This window comes from Colobus angolensis, unplaced genomic scaffold, assembly GCF_000951035.1.
Source record: "Colobus angolensis palliatus isolate OR3802 unplaced genomic scaffold, Cang.pa_1.0 Scaffold350, whole genome shotgun sequence".
NCBI lineage: Eukaryota > Metazoa > Chordata > Mammalia > Primates > Cercopithecidae > Colobus > Colobus angolensis.
In genome coordinates, this window is record NW_012116822.1 from 480,146 (window position 1) to 501,564 (window position 21,419).

At 51.2% G+C, this 21,419-nt stretch overlaps 1 protein-coding gene across 1 annotated transcript in view; it reads left to right on the forward strand.

Annotated features, from left to right (window-relative positions):
• The window catches only part of RASGEF1C (RasGEF domain family, member 1C), a 52,165-nt gene extending 31,961 nt beyond the window's left edge, over positions 1-20,204 (forward strand). The window contains exons 7-14 of the mRNA XM_011952923.1: positions 2,143-2,232; positions 3,846-3,948; positions 4,429-4,508; positions 4,591-4,686; positions 8,777-8,872; positions 10,881-11,004; positions 18,906-18,978; positions 19,479-20,204. Of these exons, the coding sequence (XP_011808313.1) occupies positions 2,143-2,232; positions 3,846-3,948; positions 4,429-4,508; positions 4,591-4,686; positions 8,777-8,872; positions 10,881-11,004; positions 18,906-18,978; positions 19,479-19,503 (687 nt within the window). The 3' untranslated portion in view covers positions 19,504-20,204. The remainder of the gene's footprint in view (positions 1-2,142; positions 2,233-3,845; positions 3,949-4,428; positions 4,509-4,590; positions 4,687-8,776; positions 8,873-10,880; positions 11,005-18,905; positions 18,979-19,478) is intronic.
• Positions 20,205-21,419: the final 1,215 nt, after the last annotated feature.

The window sequence follows — 21,419 nt, forward strand, 5'->3', positions numbered from 1 at the left end:
TAAAAAATAAATAAAGAACTTCACCTTTCTGATTATTTTTGCCTCCATATATTGAACCTATGTTACTAGCTGCAATCAAGTTTAGACTTGTGACATATCCCTGATGAGTTGAACCTTTTATCATTATGCAATTACTCTCTCATTTCTCCTAAAGCTTTTTGCCTTAGGATCTTTTTTGTTGCCTTAAAGTCTATTTTGTCCAATATTAATATAGCTACGTAATATTTATCAGATATATATTCTTCTTCTTTTTTACTTATATCCTTGTGTTTGGAGTTGTAGCTCTTGAAAGTGGCAAGCAGCTGCATTTTTTAATTACAGTGTTGTAATCACTAATCCATAAGAATTTGTTCTTGCTATCTTCTGTTGTACTCTGTAGTTATCTTCCTTATCTGTTTACTTTTCCTCCTTTCTTTGCTTCTTTTGAATGAATAGGTCTCCTATTCCATCTTCCCCTCTATTTATTGAAAGTTACCGCTGGGCGCGGTGGCTCAAGCCTGTAATCCCAGCACTTTGGGAGGCCCAGACGGGTGGATCACGAGGTCAGGTGATCGAGACCATCCTGGCTAACACTGTGAAACCCCGTCTCTACTAAAAAATACAAAAAACTAGCCAGGCGTGGTGGCAGGTGCCTGTAGTCCCAGCTACTTGGGAGGCTGAGGCAGGAGAATGGCGTGAACCCGAGAGGCGGAGCTTGCAGTGAGCTGAGATCTGGCCACTGCACTCCAGCCTGGGCGACAGAGCAAGACTCTGTCTCAAAAAAGAAAAAAAGTTACCCTGGCAGTTTTTTGGAGTTTTTTGTTTTTTGGTTTTGTTTTTTTGAGATGAAGTTTTGCTCTTGTCGCCCAGGCTGGAGTGCAATGGTGTGATCTCGGCTCACTGCAACCTCTGCCGCCAGGTTCAAGCGATTCTCCTGCCTCAGCCTCCTGAGTAGCTGGGATTACAGGCACCTGCCACCACACCCAGCTAATTTTTGTGTATTTAGTAGAGACGGGGTTTCATCATGTTGACCAGACTGGTCCTGAACTCCTAACCTCAGGTGATCCACTCGCCTTGGCCTCCCAAAGTGCTGGGATTACAGGCATGAGCCACCACGTTTGGCCTACCCTGGCAGTTTTAACAAACACATTTATGTTAAGTTTCATCTTTTAAATGCTGGTATATTATACAGTGGAAAGTTCTATATCCATTTAAAATTTTTGTTTCCAAAGGATATGTTATGGCACAGGGAAAGGTTTGCATAGCAAAGTATGGGAATATATATGGTTATGATAGATGCATGCACACACACAGCTGGCGCTCATTACTCCTAGCAGCTGCGTTCTATAAAGTCAAAAGCACTGAATGAGTGAGCACGGAACTGTTGCTCCCAGGGGAAATGCAAGGTTAGGTTCCCTGTGAGCCTCTCATCACAGCGTTTTTGTCAACGGATCCATATATCACCTTGTTTTATGTGTGTTTATGTTTAAAGACATTATTTAATATAAATTATTGATTAATATTGATCTCATAGCCAACAGTGCTATTTCTCATGGCTGAACGCTGATGTTACACACAGTTTCTCTGTGAGGCACAGAGCAGCCTTTGACTGCATGGGAACACTAGACGGCACTTCGGCACCATGCTTGGGGGCCTTTCTCAACAGTGAAATTATCAGCAAACAGTACAAAAATGTAAAGGACATGATACTCAGTAGGCCAAGTCTGAGAGTGAGATGCAGGAGGACAGAGCATTGCCTCGCCTCTGCTGGAGATGCGCACAGACACTCATGACTTCAATATTTTTGCCACCCCGCACGTATGTACAGAAGACCACAAAAGTGACACAAGTTTTTGGGGTTACAAATACATTTTAGAGAGGAGGCAAATTTGCAAATACAGAATCCAGGAATAATGAGGTTCGTGTGTATGTGTGTGTCTGTGTCTGTGTGTGTGTGTGTGTGTGTGTGTGTGTGTGTGTGTGAAGTTACATTTTAAAATGTATTTTTAAAAGCACTAAAAGGGTACACACCAAATCTTTGGTATTTCTGGACGGTTTGGGGGTTTTGACATTTCCCAGGTCGTAGGGATCATGAACTGACTTCATGTTCTAAAAGATGATTGACAAAAAGGCTCAGAATGTGATTCTGTGTGTTTTTTCTAGCCCTGCTTTAGTGACAAGACCAGCAACCTAGAGGCTTACGTGAAATGGTTCAACAGACTGTGCTACCTGGTGGCAACCGAGATCTGCATGGTGAGTAGACAGCCAGGGTGGGCACCACCTGGCATAGCCCAAGGCGGCTGGAGTTGGGAGGAGCCTACTGGGGAAGGAACCGGAAGGACACCTTGAGTCCTGTTCATTTCCAAGTCCAATGCCAGGCTAGGCACCCCTTCAGGACTCCAGGTGACACCAGCTTTCCTGCAGTGACATTTCCCTCCAAGTAGAACCCAGGACAAATCCACCAGCCAGGCACAGAGGGTGTTGGAGAGGGTTTGCTGAAGGAGTGAGAGGCAGTCACTCGCAGCCCCGGTGGCTCTGCTCTCTCCATCTGTGCCGGCCTGCCTTGGGCAGCCTGGCCTGCAACTGGCCTTGTTTGGCTTGCTTGGGACCTAGAGGTGGACATGATCTGACCTCTAAGCACTGGGAGATACACGTAAAAGCCCATGGTTCCAGCTGCTCCTGGAAAGCACCAAAACTCAGCAGCGTGGGGCCAGATGTGCTTGTCACTGAGTCACAGTCCCGCCTGGCCACACCTACCCGTCCTCCTCCTTGCAGCAGAGGGGCCCTCCTCTGAACCCACTCTCTCACCTTAAGATGAAGCCCAGGGGGCCGCTCATCCCAGGGCCAGGCTAGAGGCAGCGCCAGGGCAGGCCGGGCTCTCCGCAGCAGGTGCTGAGACCGGGTATGGGGCACGTGTTCATGAGGGGTCCACACCTGCAGACGAGCGTAGAAAGGAGGCAGCCCCATGCGACGATGTGACGACAGACACGGGTTGGCCTCTGTCTGCCACCTGGCTCAGCCTCCATCACAGGTCGGGCTGCCCTTCAAAGGACAGGGCCGGCTTTGGGTGGGCAGCTCTCTGTGGCCAAGACAGCCCCTGGAAGGGGGTTTGGTGACACATCTCAGAGCACAACACCCCACTTCTTGGTGGCGGTAAAGACCCTTGCTGCATCTTTGGTGGGCAAGCAACACCTGCCTGTGTGGAAAGAATGCAACGCAGGCCCCCCTGGCCCAGCCCACTCCCACCCTTGCGCCGCAGGCTGCAGGTGAGAGGGCCGAGCCCGCGTGAAGCTTGCTTGGCCTGAGCCTCCCAGGGAGCCAGCTGTGGCCCAGGATGGCCAGGGAAGGACATGGTGTGGTTCTGCACATCAGAGGGGTCTGAAGTCCCAAGCGCCCGACCACAAACAAGGGTTTACCAGTCACACAGTTGTTAGATGGAGAGCGCGGAGAGGCTGCTCGAGGGACAGATCGCAGGGCCAGCTTGTACCCCAGCGAGGGGAGAAAGCCCAGGGCTGGGGGAAGGCGGGTGGGGCTGTCTAATGTAGGGAAGGAGTTGGGTGGGAGCTGGGCCCAGAGGGAGGAGGGCACTGGAGGGGAGCCGTGGAGCATCTCGTGAAGGTGCGTCTCAGCAACTCCAGGGCTACAGGGAGTGCCTGTGCCCCACCAGGCCCACCTAGCCCTCTATGGCGTTGGGCTCTGCTGGCTCGGCCCGTGAAGCACTCTGAGACCCTGTTTACCCTGGGCCTCAAGTGCCCCAGCTGTGCGGTGGGTTTAGAGAAGGCAAAGAGGGCCGGGTGATGGGAGCGGGCCTGGTCAGGGCCGGGTGGAGGCGTGTCACCGCTGAGGCTCTGCTGCCCTGTCCACAGCCAGCCAAGAAGAAGCAGAGGGCCCAGGTGATTGAGTTCTTCATCGACGTGGCCCGCGAGTGCTTCAACATCGGCAACTTCAACTCCCTCATGGCCATCATCTGTGAGTGGGCCGGCTTCGGCCTGGAGTCCTCAGTGCACAGGCCCCCCTAGAGGTCGGAGCGGGTGCAGCCAGGCAGGCAGAGTGCAAGCCAGGGCCCACCTCTGAGCAGCGGGAGGGCGTGGGCTGGGCTGTCTGAAGGCCTGGGTAGTCCCATGTCCCCGCCTCAGAGGTCCCGGGGAGCCGCGCCTTTTGAGGCAAGCCCAGCCCCCTCGGGATGTTTGGCGAGGGCTTGGTGGTATGTCCCCAGACCCAGAGAGAACGAGGGCCCAGTGCAGGTGCTCGGTGCAGAATGGGACCGGCATGGTGGGAGCAGGCCCACCTGAGCATGATGTCCACCAGCACCCCTCACCCACCCACCGTGTGACAGACTGAGCCCTGCAGCCCCCAGCCCTGGTCAGGGTGCAGCCCAAGGGGCTGTAGCTAAACAGAGGTCCCCCTGTCCCAGAAGCAGCCCTCTCCAACTCCCCCTCCCTCTTCCAGCTGGCATGAACATGAGCCCTGTCTCCAGGCTAAAGAAGACCTGGGCCAAAGTGAAGACGGCCAAGTTTTTCATCCTCGAGGTAAATGAGGCTGCTGGGCTGCCGGGTGCCTCCGGCCATCCCCTGGACAGAGCTGCCCACACGCCTCCCTATCTCCTTCCAGCACCAGATGGACCCAACAGGGAATTTCTGCAACTACAGGACAGCCCTGCGAGGGGCAGCCCACCGCTCCCTGACGGCCCACAGCAGCCAAGAGAAGGTGGGTCGGGGCCATGTTGGCCCAGCGGGGCTGCAGCAGGGAACCTGGGTGCTGGCTCAGAGTTCACCTTCTGCAGCTCCTGCCCCACTGCAGCATCAGTAATAGACAAGGAGACAGCCAGGTCTCCTTGTTTGCATGCCTCCAGTATCGGGAACTCACCACCTCCCAAAACTTGAGGGAAACCAGCCTCAGACAACTCTGATAAGAAGTGCTTCATGAGGGCCTGAAGCTGGGATGCCTGGGGTCATCCTTTCTTGGGGGGCCACACGAGTGAGGCCATTTCGTCTTCTGCTCACCAGTTCTTCAGAGGCCCCACGGCCCCTCCTCTCTTCTCCTGAGTCAGCGGCCCCAGACCTGCCCTGCCACACTACAGTTTCCAGGCTCCTCCCACGTGGGGCCCTTTGGTCCCTAAACAGCTCCATTTTTCACATTTCTTCTGTTTCAGATAAAATTGAGGTTCCAGGTACACAGGATCTTCCACCTCCCTGATTCTAAACATAATACTTTTAATTATGTGGCCTCAGATCACATTTACATTTTTGGCAATCACTGAACCAAGCTTTTTCCTCACCCAAACTGCCTGTTTACAGCTTGTATCTTTTTTTTTTTTTTTTTTTTTTTGGAGATGGAGTCTCTCTCTGTCGCCCAGGCTGGAGTGCAGTGGTGCAATCTTGGCTCACTGCAACCTCCACCTCCTGGGTTCAAGCGATTTTCCTGCCACAGCCTCCCAAGTACCTGGGATTACAGGCGCCTGCCACCACACCCGGCTCATTTTTGTGTTTTTAGTAGAGGCAGGGTTTCATCATATTGGCCAGGATGGTCTTGAACTCCTGACCTCAGGTGATTTGCCTGCCTTGGCCTCCCAAAGTGCTGGGATTACATGTGTGAGCCACTGCGCCCGGCCACAGCCTGTATTCTTATATACCTGCATTTGTGGGGCCTTTGCTGACCTGATCAATTTTATTTCTCCTCCAAATTCTACCTATGGCCTCTGGTACAGAGAATCATGCCCCGGTTCTGGGATTGCAGTGATCCTCTGGCTTGAAACCTGTTACCATCCTGATGATTAGAGTTGTTCATCTCTATGGAGAGGAAACTCCAAGACACTGTACCTTCGAAGGCCCGTGCCATACAGAAACATTAGTGGAATCACGTCCCTGCTGTGGTTCGTGGATGTCTGTCTCCAGCATGAGGGATAATAGAACACAATGCTGTTCTTGAAATTCAGGTCCCCCTGGAATTGCACTGGAGGGATGCCAGTGGGCAGGTTTGGGAAGCAAGCTGAGGTGTGCATGCTTGTGCCACCTGCCAGGCCTTCTTGGCCCTCCACCCAAGGGGCAGACTCCAGCCACATGGATGGCTCTGTCCTGTCCAGCTGGCCTTTCCTGTTCAGGCTGTGAGTGTGTCAGTGACTCTGAGCAGCACCCGGGGATGTGAAACCTCAAATCCCAGGGCAGGTGGGTGGCCTACCAGGAGCCAGAGCCTGGAAAGCCAGACAGCAGGGGCAGGAACCTCATGTCACTGAGCACCTGCCTCATTCCAGCCACTTAACCTCCACACCCCACAACTACTCTATGGGGCCATCAGCATTGCCAGTTCCCAGATCCGCAGACTGAGTCTCAGGCAGGAGAGCTCACTAGTCCAGTCACACTACAGGTAGGTGGCAGAGCCAGGATCACACTCCAGCCTATCTGGCTCTGAATCTCATGGTCTGCGCACCACCAGGCTGACTCCTGTTCCCAGGCATTGGGTGTGTGTGGCAGTCGCAGGGCACTGGCTACGGGCCTAGGTTGGATGTAGAATCAGTGTACAGGAGCTTGGTGCCGAGCTGGGCTGGGAGCCGTCAGCCATGGCCTGGGCACTCTGCACTGCTTCCTTCCTCTCTGCTGGGACACGGGGCTGTGGGGCAGATAGAGAGACAGGGATTTGGGTGCCTGTGCTCTGAGCCCCTTCCAGCTCTGGGTGCTGGGATGCTATGCATTGGTGCTGTAGGCAGGCAGCTTAGCGCTGTGTGTTTACTTTAACCACATTCTCCTCTCACTTCCAGAGAGAGATGGGTCATGGGCAAGGCCCACAAAAGCTGCTCTATGGGTGGAGGGGGTGGAGGGGCAGAGGGAGGGAAGGAAGGAGGAGGAGGAAGGGACACTTAGAGATTCGCTCACAGTTTCCTGGTGCCCCAGCTGAGTTAATGGGCTGGGAGATCTCGGTGGTCATAGCACTTTATGCTTCCTTCCTGTCTGTGGGCGGCTCCTGTCTGCCCCTCTCCCCGTCTGTGTCACGGGGCCCACTTATCTGGGTGACCTCCAAGCCGACCTGGGCTCTAATTAAACTTCTCACGTCAGAAGCAAGAGCAATGGATTTGCAGATACAAAGGCCTCTTTGGCTGCTGTGAGGGCAAGGAAACCAGGTCAGACATGGGGAATGGCCTTGAGTGGCATGGCCATGGCAGAAGGGGCGAGAAGTGCTTGCGTATGAAACACGCCACCTCTCGAGGACCAGCTCAATGCCCCTGCCTCCAGGAAGCCCAGACCAGGCCCCGGAGGAGCTTTCTGTGTGTGCAGAGTCCCACACTCCTTAAACTCCCTCCCTGTCTTGGCGCATCTCCCTATTCCAACATAGTTCAGCTGTCCAGAACCCACCACACTAGGACTGGGGACTCAGCACCACCAAGGGAGGGCACAGACACAGACCACCCCCACAATCCCCCCCTACCACTGATCCTGGCACGGTGAGGAAGAGGCAGGATGGGGCACTAGGGCAGAGCACCTGAGACTCAGCCCTGCTTCCGCTGCTCACTGCTGTGTGAGCTTATGCAAGGTATTTAACCTCTCTGGGCCTCAGCTTTCTCATGTATAAAGCGGGGTCATAAGAGCCCTGCTTCATAGGACCACGCAAAGATGGAAAGTAATCCTGTGTGTAGCTCAGCAGTGAGGCACTCAGGGTTGATAAAGGCATAAGGAGCGGGCTCTTTGGGAGCACAGATGGAGGCTAAACCCAGCCGGCAGCGGGATTAGCAAAGATTTGCCAGATGAGGCCTCCTCATTTTGTAGGTTACTCCCATAACTGTGTCTCCACTGCAGTGAGGTCAGGAATGAAGAGTGGTGGGGGCCTGCACAAAGCCCGCCGCCTTTCACAGGCTGGGTCCACCAGCCTTTCTTTTCCTTCCGGCAGTGGAGCAAGAAAGCTTTTGGTCTAACAGTAAGTGCATCAACAAAGACATAGGGGGACAAATTGTTAATTTTTTTTTTTAAAAAAAGGAGGCCCCCTTGGGAGGCCAAGGCGGGCGGATCACAAGGTCAGGAGTTCAAGACCAGCCTGGCCAGCATGGTGAAACCCCATCTCTACTAAAAATACAAAAATTAGCTAGGCGTGGTGGCAGGTGCCTGTAATTCCAGCTGCTTGAGGAGGCTGAAGCAGGAGAATCACTCAAACCTGGGAGGCAGAGGTTACAGTGAGCCAAGATCGCGCCATTGCACTCCAGCCTGGGCAACAGAGCCAGACTCCATCTCAAAAAAAAAAAGAGGCCACCAAATTTCAGAACAGTTGATGCACATCTGTTCCATGCGTCTTTAACAGTGTGTGCAGCCCGGACTGCCCCTCCCAGTGCACATGAGCCTGTGGACCTTTGGATGGGGGTGGGGGTAGTAGGGACCTACCAGCCCCTCCCAGAAAGCAGTGGAAGGACTATTCAAGGGTCATCATGACTGTGCATCTCTTACCCAGCCCCAGGACAGGCAGCAGCACCACGGCACTCGGCAGGGTGATGGGGGCCAGGACAGGCAGCAGCACCACGGCGCTCGGCAGGGTGATGGGGGCCGGGACAGGCAGCAGCACCATGGCGCTCGGCAGGGTGATGGGGGCCTGCTTCTTTCTTGGTGGTCCTTATTACCCTCCATGGTGCACAGGAATTCACCTCGTAACCCGTGAAGCCGCGAGGCCCTGACTAGCCCAGGAAGTCTCCCCTGCCCTCTGCACCCTGGGGTCGGGTCTGAGGTCCCTGGGGCAGCTATCCGCTGGCAAGGCTGCCCCGTCCTGGAGCCAGCTGTATAGAGCAACCAGCTGGGGCTGACCTGCCCCATCTTTCTTCCAGATTGTCATTCCGTTCTTCAGCCTGCTCATCAAAGATATCTACTTCCTGAATGAGGGCTGTGCCAACCGCCTTCCCAATGGACACGTCAACTTTGAGGTAGGACCTCTGTGGGGACCTCCACTGAGTTGGACAGGCCAGGAAAAGTTCCCAGGGCAGGACCACTGGCCCCTGCCCTAATGGGGGACTCTGGGGCAGAATGAGCCATTGACAGCCGACCTCGGCGAGGTTATCAGGGTCCTCCCACCCTGACATCACTGCGGTGGGGATGCTGAGGCTCAGGGTCATGTCCCTCCAGGCTGGGCCTCATGGCCAGCACAGGTGAAGCAGAGTCCATCTGAGCCCTTGAGGGGCACCAGGCTAGTGAGAAAGGCAGCTCCATGGGCCCACAGTGACAACCAGCAAGGTGCTGTGACGGGCTGTGCCCTGGAGGTCAGGACCAGCCCAAAGGCAGAGCCCTGAGTAGCAGGAGGAAGCTATCAGGCCAAGGCCAGAGTGAACAAAACAGAAAGAATTCTGCTCCCTCTACAGACACTCACTGCTGTCAGCTCAAGTGTCTCCTCTTCCAGGAAGCCTCCCTGGACCTCCCAGGCAGAAAGAGCCCACCTGGCAGGCCTCCCAAAGCACAGCAGGCTGGGCATCCCTCCATCCATCCTCGGTCACTGCACCCGAGTCCCTGAGCTCCCAAGAAGAAAGGCCAGGCTGACCAACTCCGTATCCTGAGCTCCAAAAGGGCCCACCCAGCATACGTGTCTCGGGAGTAGCTGGGGAGCTAGGCAGACACTGAGTCAGAGCATGCCAGGCAGCAGTGGGACCCCCAGTCTGCAGGAAGGAGGGGGCTCTTCTCCCACTGAGAGCCAGCCCCACCCTAGTGTTGGCCTTAGCAGTGGGTAACACAGTGAGTGTGAGGCCCCACCCAGCCTCCAACTCCAAGGAGCCGTAAGTCCTGGGCCAGTCACCAGTCACTGCTCTGTCTGAGCCTCAGTCTCTCCCTGTGTAAGATGGGGCTTCAACTGTAGCCCACAGAGAGGCTAGGGGTAGAGGTGCAGCATGGCCTTCCGTGGGCTGTGGGTGTCCCCTGCAGGTGGGAACCACAGCACATGGCCAGACCCTTGGGCCTGGAGCTGCCCTCCTCACAGATGCCCCAGCAGACTGCCACATGCTGCCCACAGGCCTGGTGAGCAGGTCCGAGGCCGCCTCGCCGCTTAGGTTAGCCCAGGCTGGAGGCAATGTGGGCAAGATCGGGCTTAGGCAAGACAGTGCAGGGGCCCGGGGAACTGGGATCCTCCTCGGCAGGTGACACCAGCCCAGACCAGGAGTGGGAACCCCTGCCTTTGCCCTTCCTGAATTGATGCTCAGAGCTGAGGCCAGGGACAGGTGTGACTACAAGGTGCTTGTGTGATCCCAGCTTTGGGGAGCAAGCGGGAGGGACTGGACCTGGCTTCCAGGGCAGATCGGGGGGTCCCTGCCATTCACAACTGTGCACTCCTGTTTGTTTAAAGTTGGCACCTTTTTAAAAAATTAAATACATGTGTTTACGTTTCACTTAAATAAAATCATACTTAAATGAATTACTTAAGTCTTACTTATACTTATTTAAATATATTTGCATAATTCTGTAAATCAACAAACATGTATCACTTGCCATACATAGAGGATAACAACAAAAATAAATATGATGACATAAAACTGTCTACTCTTGCTCCATGCAGGCTGCAGGCCCGGGCTGCCCTCGCCCTCATTTATTGCCCCCTGCTCCTCCTCAGACCCCTAAAGTCACTGGGGGTTGAGCGAGTCTCTGCCAGGACCAGCCCCTCCCCGTCTTGTGGACCTCCAGGCTCTGGAGTTGCCTCCATTCTGTGTCTCTGTGACTCTGGCAGAGACCAGCCCCTCCCCCTCCTGGGGACCTCCAGGCTCTGGAGTCGCCTCCATTCTGTGTCTCTGTGACTCTGGCAGAGACCAGCCCCTCCCCATCCTGGGGACCTCCAGGCTCTGGAGTCACCTCCATTCTGTGTCTCTGAGACTCTGGCAGAGACCAGCCCCTCCCCATCCTGGGGACCTCCAGGCTCTGGAGCACCTCCATTCTGTGTCTCTGTGACTCTGGCAGAAATTCCTGGAGCTGGCCAAGCAGGTGGGCGAGTTCATCACCTGGAAACAAGTGGAGTGTCCCTTCGAGCAAGACCCCAGCATCACCCACTACCTGTCCACCGCCCCCATCTTCAGTGAGGATGGTAAGTGAGTCCTGCAGCCCTCCTGCCTGCTGGGCCATGGGACCCTGGGGTAGCCTCTCAGTCGCCATTCAGGACCCCTGCTCTGAGTAGGTTAGGGAGGCACCCTGCCCACCTGGGCTGGCTCCAGGAGGGAACAAGGAGGACTCCATCCCCCTGGCTGGCCCATTGCCATTCCAGGAACACAGGATGGGCCTGAAGAGGTCCAGGCTGGGACCTCAAGGACCCCCGGGGCCAGGCTTCTCCCCGGACACAGTTTGGACACCTTTGGAATTCTAAATCAGAACCATCTACCAGTCTGAATCACTTTCCTCAGTAAAGTGGGGGTGATGATAAGAATCACCCTCAGCCGGGCGCGGCGGTTCACGCCTATAATCCCAGCACTTTGGGAGGCCAAGGCGGGCAGATCACAAGGTCAGGAGTTCAAGACCAGCCTGACCAACATGGTGAAACTCCCTCTCTACTAAAAATACAAAAATTAGCCGGGCGTGGTGGCGCCTGCCCATAGTCCCAGCTACTCAGGAGGCTGAGGCAGGAGAATCACTTGAACCCAGGAGGCAGAAGTTGCAGTGAGCCAAGATCGTGCCACTACTGCACTCCAGCCTGGGCGACAGAGCCAGACTTCATCTCAAAAAAAAAAAAAAAAAAAAGGATCACCCTCCCAGAGCTGACATGGGGAGTGCCAAGCACGGCACTGACTGTGTAGGCATGTACGTGTGTCCTGGTGTATAAACACAGGCACGAGATGAGGCCTCTTTGCTCCAGAGTGCCATTCATTTCTGTCCTCTCCACTAAGTAAGCATTTCCATGTGATCATTTGTCAGATTAAGTTTGCTTTGCAAGTGTGCTAAGGGGGCAGGTCCCAGGGCCCTGCTTTCAGGAAGCAGAAGTGGTAGAGAAGCAAGTGGCCCCGTGTGCTTGAGCTGGGGTGGCATGGCCCCGTGGCCAACCACATCACCCTGAGAGGGCCTGCTCCGGACACAGAAGACCTGGCTCCTCATCACCGCATGCATGGCACAGAGGGACCCTCACTTAGGCTCAGGGAGCACTTTCACATTCTGGAAAAAAAGAAATAGGGGAGAAGGATCTTTTAATGATTTTGCTTTTGAATACTTTCAACTTTGCCATTTTATTGTTTATATTTTGAAGCTGGGAACTTTTTGGAGGGGGTTTCACCCGTATCTGTAGCCACCTCCCCCGACTTCCACTAAGAAGCTCAGCAGCTGATGAATAAACCAGTCTGAGCTGCTCCCACCCCAGTGAGCTGGGCAGTGAGCAGGCCTCATCGTCTCTAAGGCTCCCCTGCAGCATCTGGAAAGGGGGGTGATGTGAGAACCTGCTCCCCACGGCCGTGGTGAGAATGTCTTGAGTTGCCCAGGCAAAGCCCATACAACTACACTCAATCCACACTAGTGTATTAGTTTCCTGTTGGTGCTGTCACAAATCACAAACTTGGTGACTCAAAGCAACACAAATTTATCCTTATAGATTTCTGGAGATCAGAGGGCTGAAGTTAGTTTCTTTGGGCTAAAATCAAGGTGTCAGCAGGGCTGGTTTCTTCTGGATGCCCTGACAGTAGCATCTATTTCCTGGCCTTTTTCAACTTCTCATGGCCACCTGTATTCCTTGGCTGTGGCCCCTTCCTTCATCTTCAAAGTGCATCACTCCGATCTCTGCTTCCATCATCACATCATCTTCTCTCCACCATAGTCAAATCTCCCTTTGCCATCCTCTTATAAGGATACCTGTGACTGCATTTAGGGCCCTCACATATAATCCAAGATATTCTCCCCATCTCCAGATCCTTCATTTAATCATGTCTGCAAGGTTCCTTTTTGCCTTAATATTTAAAAAATATATTTATTTTTTAAATATTAAAAGCACTGAGAGAGAAATGACACTTCACCCATAGGGGAAAAACAGTTTGAATCATGTCAAATTTCTCATCAGAAACCAAGAGGCCAGAAGACAGGGGCACATTTTTCAATTGCCAAAAATAAAGAACTGTCAAGCCAGAATCCTATATACAGTGAAAACATCCTTCAGGAATTAACTATAGATAAATCAAAATAGAATTCTAAAAGCTGTTCAGGTAAACCACAGGAAAACAAGAAAAATAAAACAGAGAACAAAACACAGAACAAAAAGAAAACAAAAAAATAGACAAAAAGGCAGACTTAAGTCCTAACATATTAATAATTACATTAAATGTAAATGGTCTAAATACACCAAGTAAAAGAAATTGACAAAGTTGATATTTTAAAATGATCCAATGATATGCTATCTACAAGAAACTCACTTCAATATAATGATAGAGACATTTTGATAAGTAAAGAGAAGAAAAGGGCCGGGCGCAGTGGCTCACGCCTGTAATCCCAGCACTTTGGGAGGCCAAGGCAGGTGGATCACGAGGTCAGGAGATCGAGACCATCCTGGCTAACACGGTGAAACTCAGTCTCTACTAAAAATACAAAAAAAATCCGGGCGTGGTAGCAGGTGCCCATAGTCTGAGCTACTCGGGAGGCTGAGGCAGGAGAATGGCATGAACCTGGGAGGCAGAGCTTGCAGTGAGCTGAGATCACGCCACTGCACTCCAGCCTGGGCAACAAAGCGAGACTCCATTCAAAAAAAAAAAAAAAAAAAAAAAAGATATAGCAAAAAAAAAAAAAAAAAAAAAAAAAAAAAAAAAAAAGAAGAAAAGATATAGCATGCTAGTATTAATTAGAGGAAAGCAATAATAGCAATATTAATTTCAGATAAACTATACCTTAGAAGAAAGAAAATTATTACCAGAAACAAAGAAGGACATTATATATTAATAATAGGGTCAGTCCCCCAAAATATAGCAATCCTAACTATGTATCCACCAAACATCAGGGCTGCAAAATTCATTAAGCAAAAGCTGATGAAACTGAAAGGAGAAATAAGTAATCTACAATTACAATTGAAGATGTCAACACCCTTCTCTCAACAATTGATAGAACAACTAGACAGAAAATCAGCAAAGACAAAGAACTCAACAATATCATCAAACAACAGGATCTAATCAACATTTACAGAACACTCCATACAAGTGCAGTAGAACACACATTTTAAAAAATTGCCCCCAGAATATAGACCAAGATATACCATATCCTGAGCCATAAAACAAGCTGAAACAAATTTAAAGTAATTGAAATCATAACACACTGTGTTCTTCAGCCATAGTGGGATTAAATTATACATCAGTAGCTTGAGACAATAGAAAACTCTTCAAACATTTAGAAATTAAATGACACGGCCCGGCACAGTGGCTCATGCTTGTAATCCCAACACTTTGGGAGGCGGAGGCAGGCGGATCACAAGGTCAGGAGATCGAGACCACGGTGGAACACCGTCTCTACTAAAAATACAAAAAATTAGCCGGGCGCAGTGGTGGGCGCCTGTAGTCCCAGCTACTCAGGAGGCTGAGGCGGGAGAATGGCGTGAACCCCAGAGGTGGAGCTTGCAGTGAGCTGAGATCGCGTCACTGCACTCCAGCCAGGGGGACAGAGCAAGACTCTGTCTCAAAAAAAGAAAAGAAATTAAATGACTCACTTGTAAATAATCCATAGGTCAAAGAGGCGCATGGGAAATTAAAAAAATAATTGAACTGACTGAAAATATAATCAAATTTGTGGGACAGCTAAAGCAGGACTGAGAGGAAATTTTATAGCACCAAATGCATATATTAGAAAAAAGGAAAAGTTTCAAATCAATAATCTAAGTTCCTACATCAAGACTCTAGAAAAAGAGGAGCAAAGGCCGGGCGCGGTGGCTCAAGCCTGTCATCCCAGCACTTTGGGAGGCCAAGGCGGGCGGATCACGAGGTCAGGAGATCGAGACCATCCTGGCTAACACAGTGAAACCCCGTCTCTACTAAAAAAATACAAAAAACGGCCGGGCGCGGTGGCTCAAGCCTGTAATCCCAGCACTTTGGGAGGCCAAGACGGGCAGATCACGAGGTCAGGAGATCGAGACCATCCTGGCTAACACGGTGAAACCCCGTCTCTACTAAAAATACAAAAAGCTAGCCAGGCGAGGTGGCAGGCGCCTGTAGTCCCAGCTACTCGGGAGGCTGAGGCAGGAGAATGGCGTAAACCCGGGAGGCGGAGCTTGCAGTGAGCTGAGATCCGGCCACTGCACTCCAGCCTGGGCGACAGAGCAAGACTCCGTCTCAAAAAAAAAAAAAAAAAAGAAAAAGAGGAGCAAAATAAACTCAAAGTCAGCAGAAGGAAGGAAATAAGAGCAAAAATCAATGAAACCGTAAGCAGAAAAACAATAAAGTTAATCAAAGGGCTGGTTCTTTGAAAAGAACAATAAAACTGACGCCATCTAGCAAAGAACCTCTTGACAAAGAAAAGGAAAAGACACAAATTACTAATACAGTAGTGCCCCCTTATCTGTAGTTACCCTCAGTCAACCACGGTCTGAACGTATTACATGGAAATTCCAGAAATAAACAATTCATAAGTTTTGAATTATGCACCATTCTGAGTAGTGTGATGAAATCACACGTCATCCCACCCTGTTCCTCCTGGGACATGAATCATCCCTTTGTCCAACATTTGTGCTGTATTTATGCTGCCCGTTAGTCACTTAGTAGCCATCTCAGTTATCAGATCAACTGTCAGTGTCACTGTGCTTGTGTTCAGGTAACCCTTATTTTACTTTTTTTTTTTTTTTTTGAGGCAGAGTCTTGCTCTGTCACCCAGGCTGGAGTGCAGTGGCACGATCTCAGCTCACTGCAGCCTCTGCCTCCTGGTTCAAGTGATTCTCCTCCCTCAGCCACCCAAGTAGCTGGGATTACAGGCGTGAGCCACCATGCCCAGTTAATTTTTGTATTTTTAGTAGAGACAGGGTTTCACCATGTTGGCCAGGCTGGTCTCGAACTCCTGACCTCAAGTAATCTACCAACCTCAGCCTCCCAAAGTGCTGGGATTACAGGCGTGAGCCACCACACCCAGCCTATTTTACTTCTTAATGGCCCCAAAGTACCTGAGTAGTGATGCAGGCAATTCAGATATGGCAAACAGAAGCTGTAAAGTGCCTCCTTTAAATGATGAGGTGAAAGTTCTCAAATTAAGGGGAAAAAAATGTATGCTGAGATTACTAAGATCTACAGTAAGAACAAACTCATCCATGAAACTTTGAAGAAAGAAAAATAAATTCTTGCTAGTTTTGCTGTTGCATCTCAAACTGCAAAAGTGCCTGATGGTGCTTAGTTAAGATGGAAAAGGGATCCAAGGCAAGTATGTATAGGATTCCGTACTATCTAGTTTCAGGCAGCCACTATGGGACTTAGAATGTATCCCCCACAGATAATAGGGGACTACTGTACCAGGAGTAAAACAGGATATCACTAATGACTACAGACGTTGAAAAGATAATAAGAGAACACGACAAACAACTCCACACACATGAATTTGACAATTTAAATGAAATGGACTAATTCCTCAAAAAACACAAATTACCACAACTTAACATAAAATAGATAATTTGAATAGCCCTATAACTATTAAATAAATTGAATTTATAATTTTAAAACTCTCAAAAATGAAGTCTCCAGGCTCAAATGGTTACACTGGAGACGTCTACCAAACGCTTAAAGAATTAACACCAGTTCTGCACAATCTGTTCCAGAAAGTGGAAGAGGAGGGAGCCTCCTGATTAATTTTACGAAGCCAGTTATCTCAGTCACTTTGAGCTGCCATAACGAAATACCTTAGACTGGGTAACTCATAAACAACAGACATTTTCTTACCACTGAGTTAAAAAAATATATATATATTTTCTACAGTTTCAGAGGCCGAAAGTCCAAGATCAAGGCAGATCCTGTGTCTGGTGAGGGCTGCTCTCTGCTTCCAAGGTGGAGCCTTCTTGCTGTGTCCTCACATGGCAGAAGAGGCAAATGCAGTGTCCTCATATGGCAGATGGGCAAAAAGGGGCCAGACTAGCTCCCTCCAGCCCTTTTGTAAGGGCACTAATCCCATCCGTGAGGGTGGAACCTCATGGCCTAATCGCCTCCTACAGACCCCATCTGTTAGTTAACACTGTTGCATTAGGGATTATGTTTCAACATGAATTTTTCAGGGACACAAACATCCAAACCATGGCACCAGTATTACTCTGATAATAAAACCAAAGACAGTACCAAAAAAAGAAAATATAGGCCAATATCCCTCAGGAATAGAGACACAAGAATCCTTAACAAAATAAGCAAATAGAGTTCAGCAATATATAAAAATAATTATACGTCATGACTAAGTAGGTTCATTCCAAGGATGCAAAGCTGTTCAATATTTGAAATTCAATCAGTGTAATTCACTATACTAAACAGCTAAAGAAGCAAAGACACATGATTATATTAATCAATGCAGAAAAAGGATTTGACAAATTTCTACACGCATTTACAGTAAAAACTCTCAGAAACAAGTAATAGAAGGGAATTTATCAGCATGACAAGTTGCATCTACAGAAACGCTTCTGCAAACATTATTTTTAACAGTGGAAGATTTAATGCTTTCCTCCTAAGACCAGTAACAAGGAAAGGATGTTCACTCTTCCCCACTCTTAGTCATCATAGTAATGGAAGATCTAGTTAGTGCAATAAGGCAAGAACAGGAAATAACACACAAATCAGAAAGAAAAATTAACGCTGTCCCTATTTGCAGATCATGAGGGAAAAAAATCCCAAGGAATCTATAAAAACTCCTAGAACTAATAAGGGATTCGGCAAGGTTGCAGAATACAAGACACACATGCAGAAATCAACCATGTTTCTATGTATGAGCAATGAACATGCGCACATGAAACTAAAACTATAACACCATTTATAATCACACACGAAAGCATAGGTGGAAATCTAAGAAAACATGCACAGAACGTAGATGCTAAAAGTTAATGCTGATGAAAGAAATCAAGGAAGATGTAGATAAATGGAGACATAGGATGTTCATGAACGGGAAGACTGCATAGCAAAGGTATTAATTCTCCTCCCAGAATTTAAGTACAGGTTTAATGCAATTCCTACCCAAATCCCAGCAAGACTCTTTGTAAGATAGAGATGAGATTCTCCTAAAATGTGTATGGGAAGGCAAAGGAACTAGAATTGCTAAAACAATCTTGAAAAGGATTCATGGGAGGAATGAGTCTGCTTGATGTTAAGGTTGATATTATAGAGCTACGGTCATTAAGACAGCACAGTGTTAGGGGAGGGATGGACACATGGTCAATGGGACAGAACAGAGAACCCAGAAAGAGACCCACACAAGTATATCAGGTGATTTTTGACCAAAAAAAAAAAAACTCAATGGAGGAAAGCTAACCCTCCAACAAACAGTGCTGGAGCGTCCAGGCATCCACAGACCACAGACCAACACATGAACCCCAGCCCAAGCCTCACACCTTATACAAATAATTAGCTCAGCATGGATCACAGACTAAAATGTAAAATGTAAACCTATACAACTTTTAGCAGGGAAAAGAAAGAGATAATCCTCAGAATACAGGGCTAGATAAAGAGTTTCTTATTCCAAATATGCCACTATTATATGACCGAGCCATTGCATTCTTGGGCAGTTAGTTATTCTGGAGAAATGAAGACTCATGTATTTATACATCATTTGAAGTGAGTTTTACACAGAAGCAAAAGCCCTTACGCAAATATCATAGAGCTGTGGTCATTAAGACAGCACAGTATTAGGGGAGGGATGGACGCATGCAACAATGGGACAGGATAGAGAACCCAGAAAGAGACTCACACAAATATACCAGGTGTAGAACAGGTTATTATCATCTGGGTGTAGAACAGGTTATTATCATCTGGGTGTAGAACAGGTTACCATCAACCATAGTTGTGAAATTTCACTTCATTTTCTGTCTAGGTCTTTATTTGGCTTCTTATGAAAGTGAGAGCCCAGAGAACCAAACAGAAAAAGAGAGATGGAAATCTCTAAGGTGAGTCTTCGTGCCGAGATGGGGCATGGGGGCTGCTTGGGACCAGGACAGGGCCAAGGGGCTTCAGAGATACCCGGGTCATCAGCCTCCTGGGAGCCTAAGCAGCCCACAGTGGGGTGGGGCAGGATCAAGCCATGGTCGTAGGATGAGGAGAGGAGGCTGAGCCTGTGGACCCCCCTCCACAGCTGGTGGCTGCCTCTGTGGGCAGTCAAGACGCATGTCCCAGGGACAGGGACTCCCAATCTATATTTTTATGCCAGACAGTGGGACACACGCCCCACTTCCTTCTTGCTCAGCGTGTTAACACTTCCGAGTGGCGGTCGGAAATGATCCATAGCAGTGGACTTCGAGGACTGGCCACAGGGGTTTGCAGAACACCCCTCGGGGGCAGGAGGCCGGCTCTCCTCCGTGCACTGAGAAGGTGGCTGTGCTGGAGAGCAGTCTAACCGGGGTGGGGAGCTCCAGGCTCTCACCGCTGCCCGACATGCTTAAATCTGCAGATCTTCTATTTTGGGGAAGACATGAAAGCACTGAGCTGAGGGAGGAGGAAGAGATGGAGCCCGCAGAAGCCGTCCACAGCCCTGCCTCGTATGGCCCAGCGGGCAGAGGCGGGGGAGCACCTCACTACTTTGCAAATACCGACCCCGTGGCCTGCTGCCCCTCACAGTGGCCATACGGGCACAGGAGACCTTTTGTGGGACTTCAGCCCTGGCAGGACCCAGGGCCTCCAGACGTGTGGGTGGCACATGCCTTGGGGACATCCTGCCTTCAGGACCGTGGGGCCTGGTCAGTCTGTCCATCCTCGGCAAGGACACAACATTGCCCCATAGGGTGGGGGCCACTGCAAGCTCGAGACCTTGCTTGGTGACATGTGCCACTTTGGCCACCACCCAGTCTGTCACCAGGTGGCTTGGGAACTTCTGGAACCACAGCAGGCATCGCGGTGCAAAGTGAGATGCCCGAGCCAGCCCCGAGCCCGCCGGCGGCCACTGCCATTCCGCCCATGGTCCCTTACCCTGTCCTGCCGACGAGCTCGTCTCTGCAGCCCTAGGTACCCGCTTCCTGGATGCTGCTGGCCCCAGGAGACAGCTTTCTGGTAACAGCTGTGGAACAGGTCAGCAGGACAAACTGGACACCTGGAGTCACAGTGTGTACACGGCAGTCCTGCCACCTGGCCCCTTGTAAACTCTAGTCGCTGTAAACACACCCGTACACCCTGCCTATCCGTGTCCACCCCACGTCTCTGACCCGCCGGCCTGAGATGACCTTTGGCCAGGATGCCTGGCAGGTTTTCAACTCAGCCTGAGGAATGTTGCAGCCACAGTTCCAGGCACGGGACCGGGAAACTGTTTCCCATCCAGCGACCCGCGTGGTGTTCAGAGCCTGGTGCACAGTGGATGCTCAGCTAACCTTTGGTGAGGGATACCCAGAGCCTTGCCTGTGCCTGGTGCCCCTTGTCCAGAGCAGGGCATGAGGAAACCAGTAAAACCCCCTCGGCCCACCAGCAGGCCCCTCTCACAGCCCCACCCAGTCTGCTTCCAGCCCCTCACAAACGGAGCCAGCAAGCAGTGGGCTAGGGAGCAGCTGAGACCCCACCTGACACGTGACAAGGTCATTTCGTCAGGAAGTCAGGGAGTGCAATTTGCACCCCCTTTCCTGGTCAGGGCCTGCTGGGGGGCGGAGGGGTTGGGGAGGGAGCGCTGGGGTGCGCTGACTGACCCACCCTGGCCCACTCTAGGCCATTTCAGGCCCCTCAGCGGTGGGGTCCCACTCAGGATCAGACTTGGTGCCCTAGACTTGGTTCTAAGCTGGGGAACAGGCAGAGATAGGGCCACGAGCAGCCCCAGTGCCTCAGCCAACTCAGGGACTCTGCCTGGTGAGCCAGGACCGCAGCAAGGCCCAGGAGGGCCCGGCAGAGGCCCAGGGCCTGCACATCAGGGCCAAGCAGAATCTACCCTGCACCCCCCCAGCCCACCCCTTCCATCTGAGACCCCAGGGAGGGCAAGCAATGTGGAGAGGTGGGGGCAGGGCTCCCACAGGGCCTGGGCAGAGCCCTGGGGGCCAAACCCCAGGAGTTTGGGGGGGGTTCCAGGAGGCTGGTTAGAGCCACCTTCTCACTCTCATCCCTACCTGACACCCTCAGTCCCTGGCACCCCTTGGGCAACATGAGAAAAGCCCACTCCAGAGGTCAGGGGGGGCTGTCCCTGCCTCCTGGCTGCACCAGTATGCTGTTCCCCACCTTGTCGATCCAGTCAGAGCTGCAGCCTCAGGTGCAGGGCCCATCTCCCAGAAGCCATTCCTGACAGCAGCCCCCCAGTGGCCCAGCGCAGGATGGGTATCAGGATGGCCAGGTGAAGCTGGGTGCCCCGAGGCTCACCCCAGCAGGGGAGGCTCTGGCGCAGGAGGGAAGGAGGCAGCCCACAGCCAGCCCCGTGGAGAAG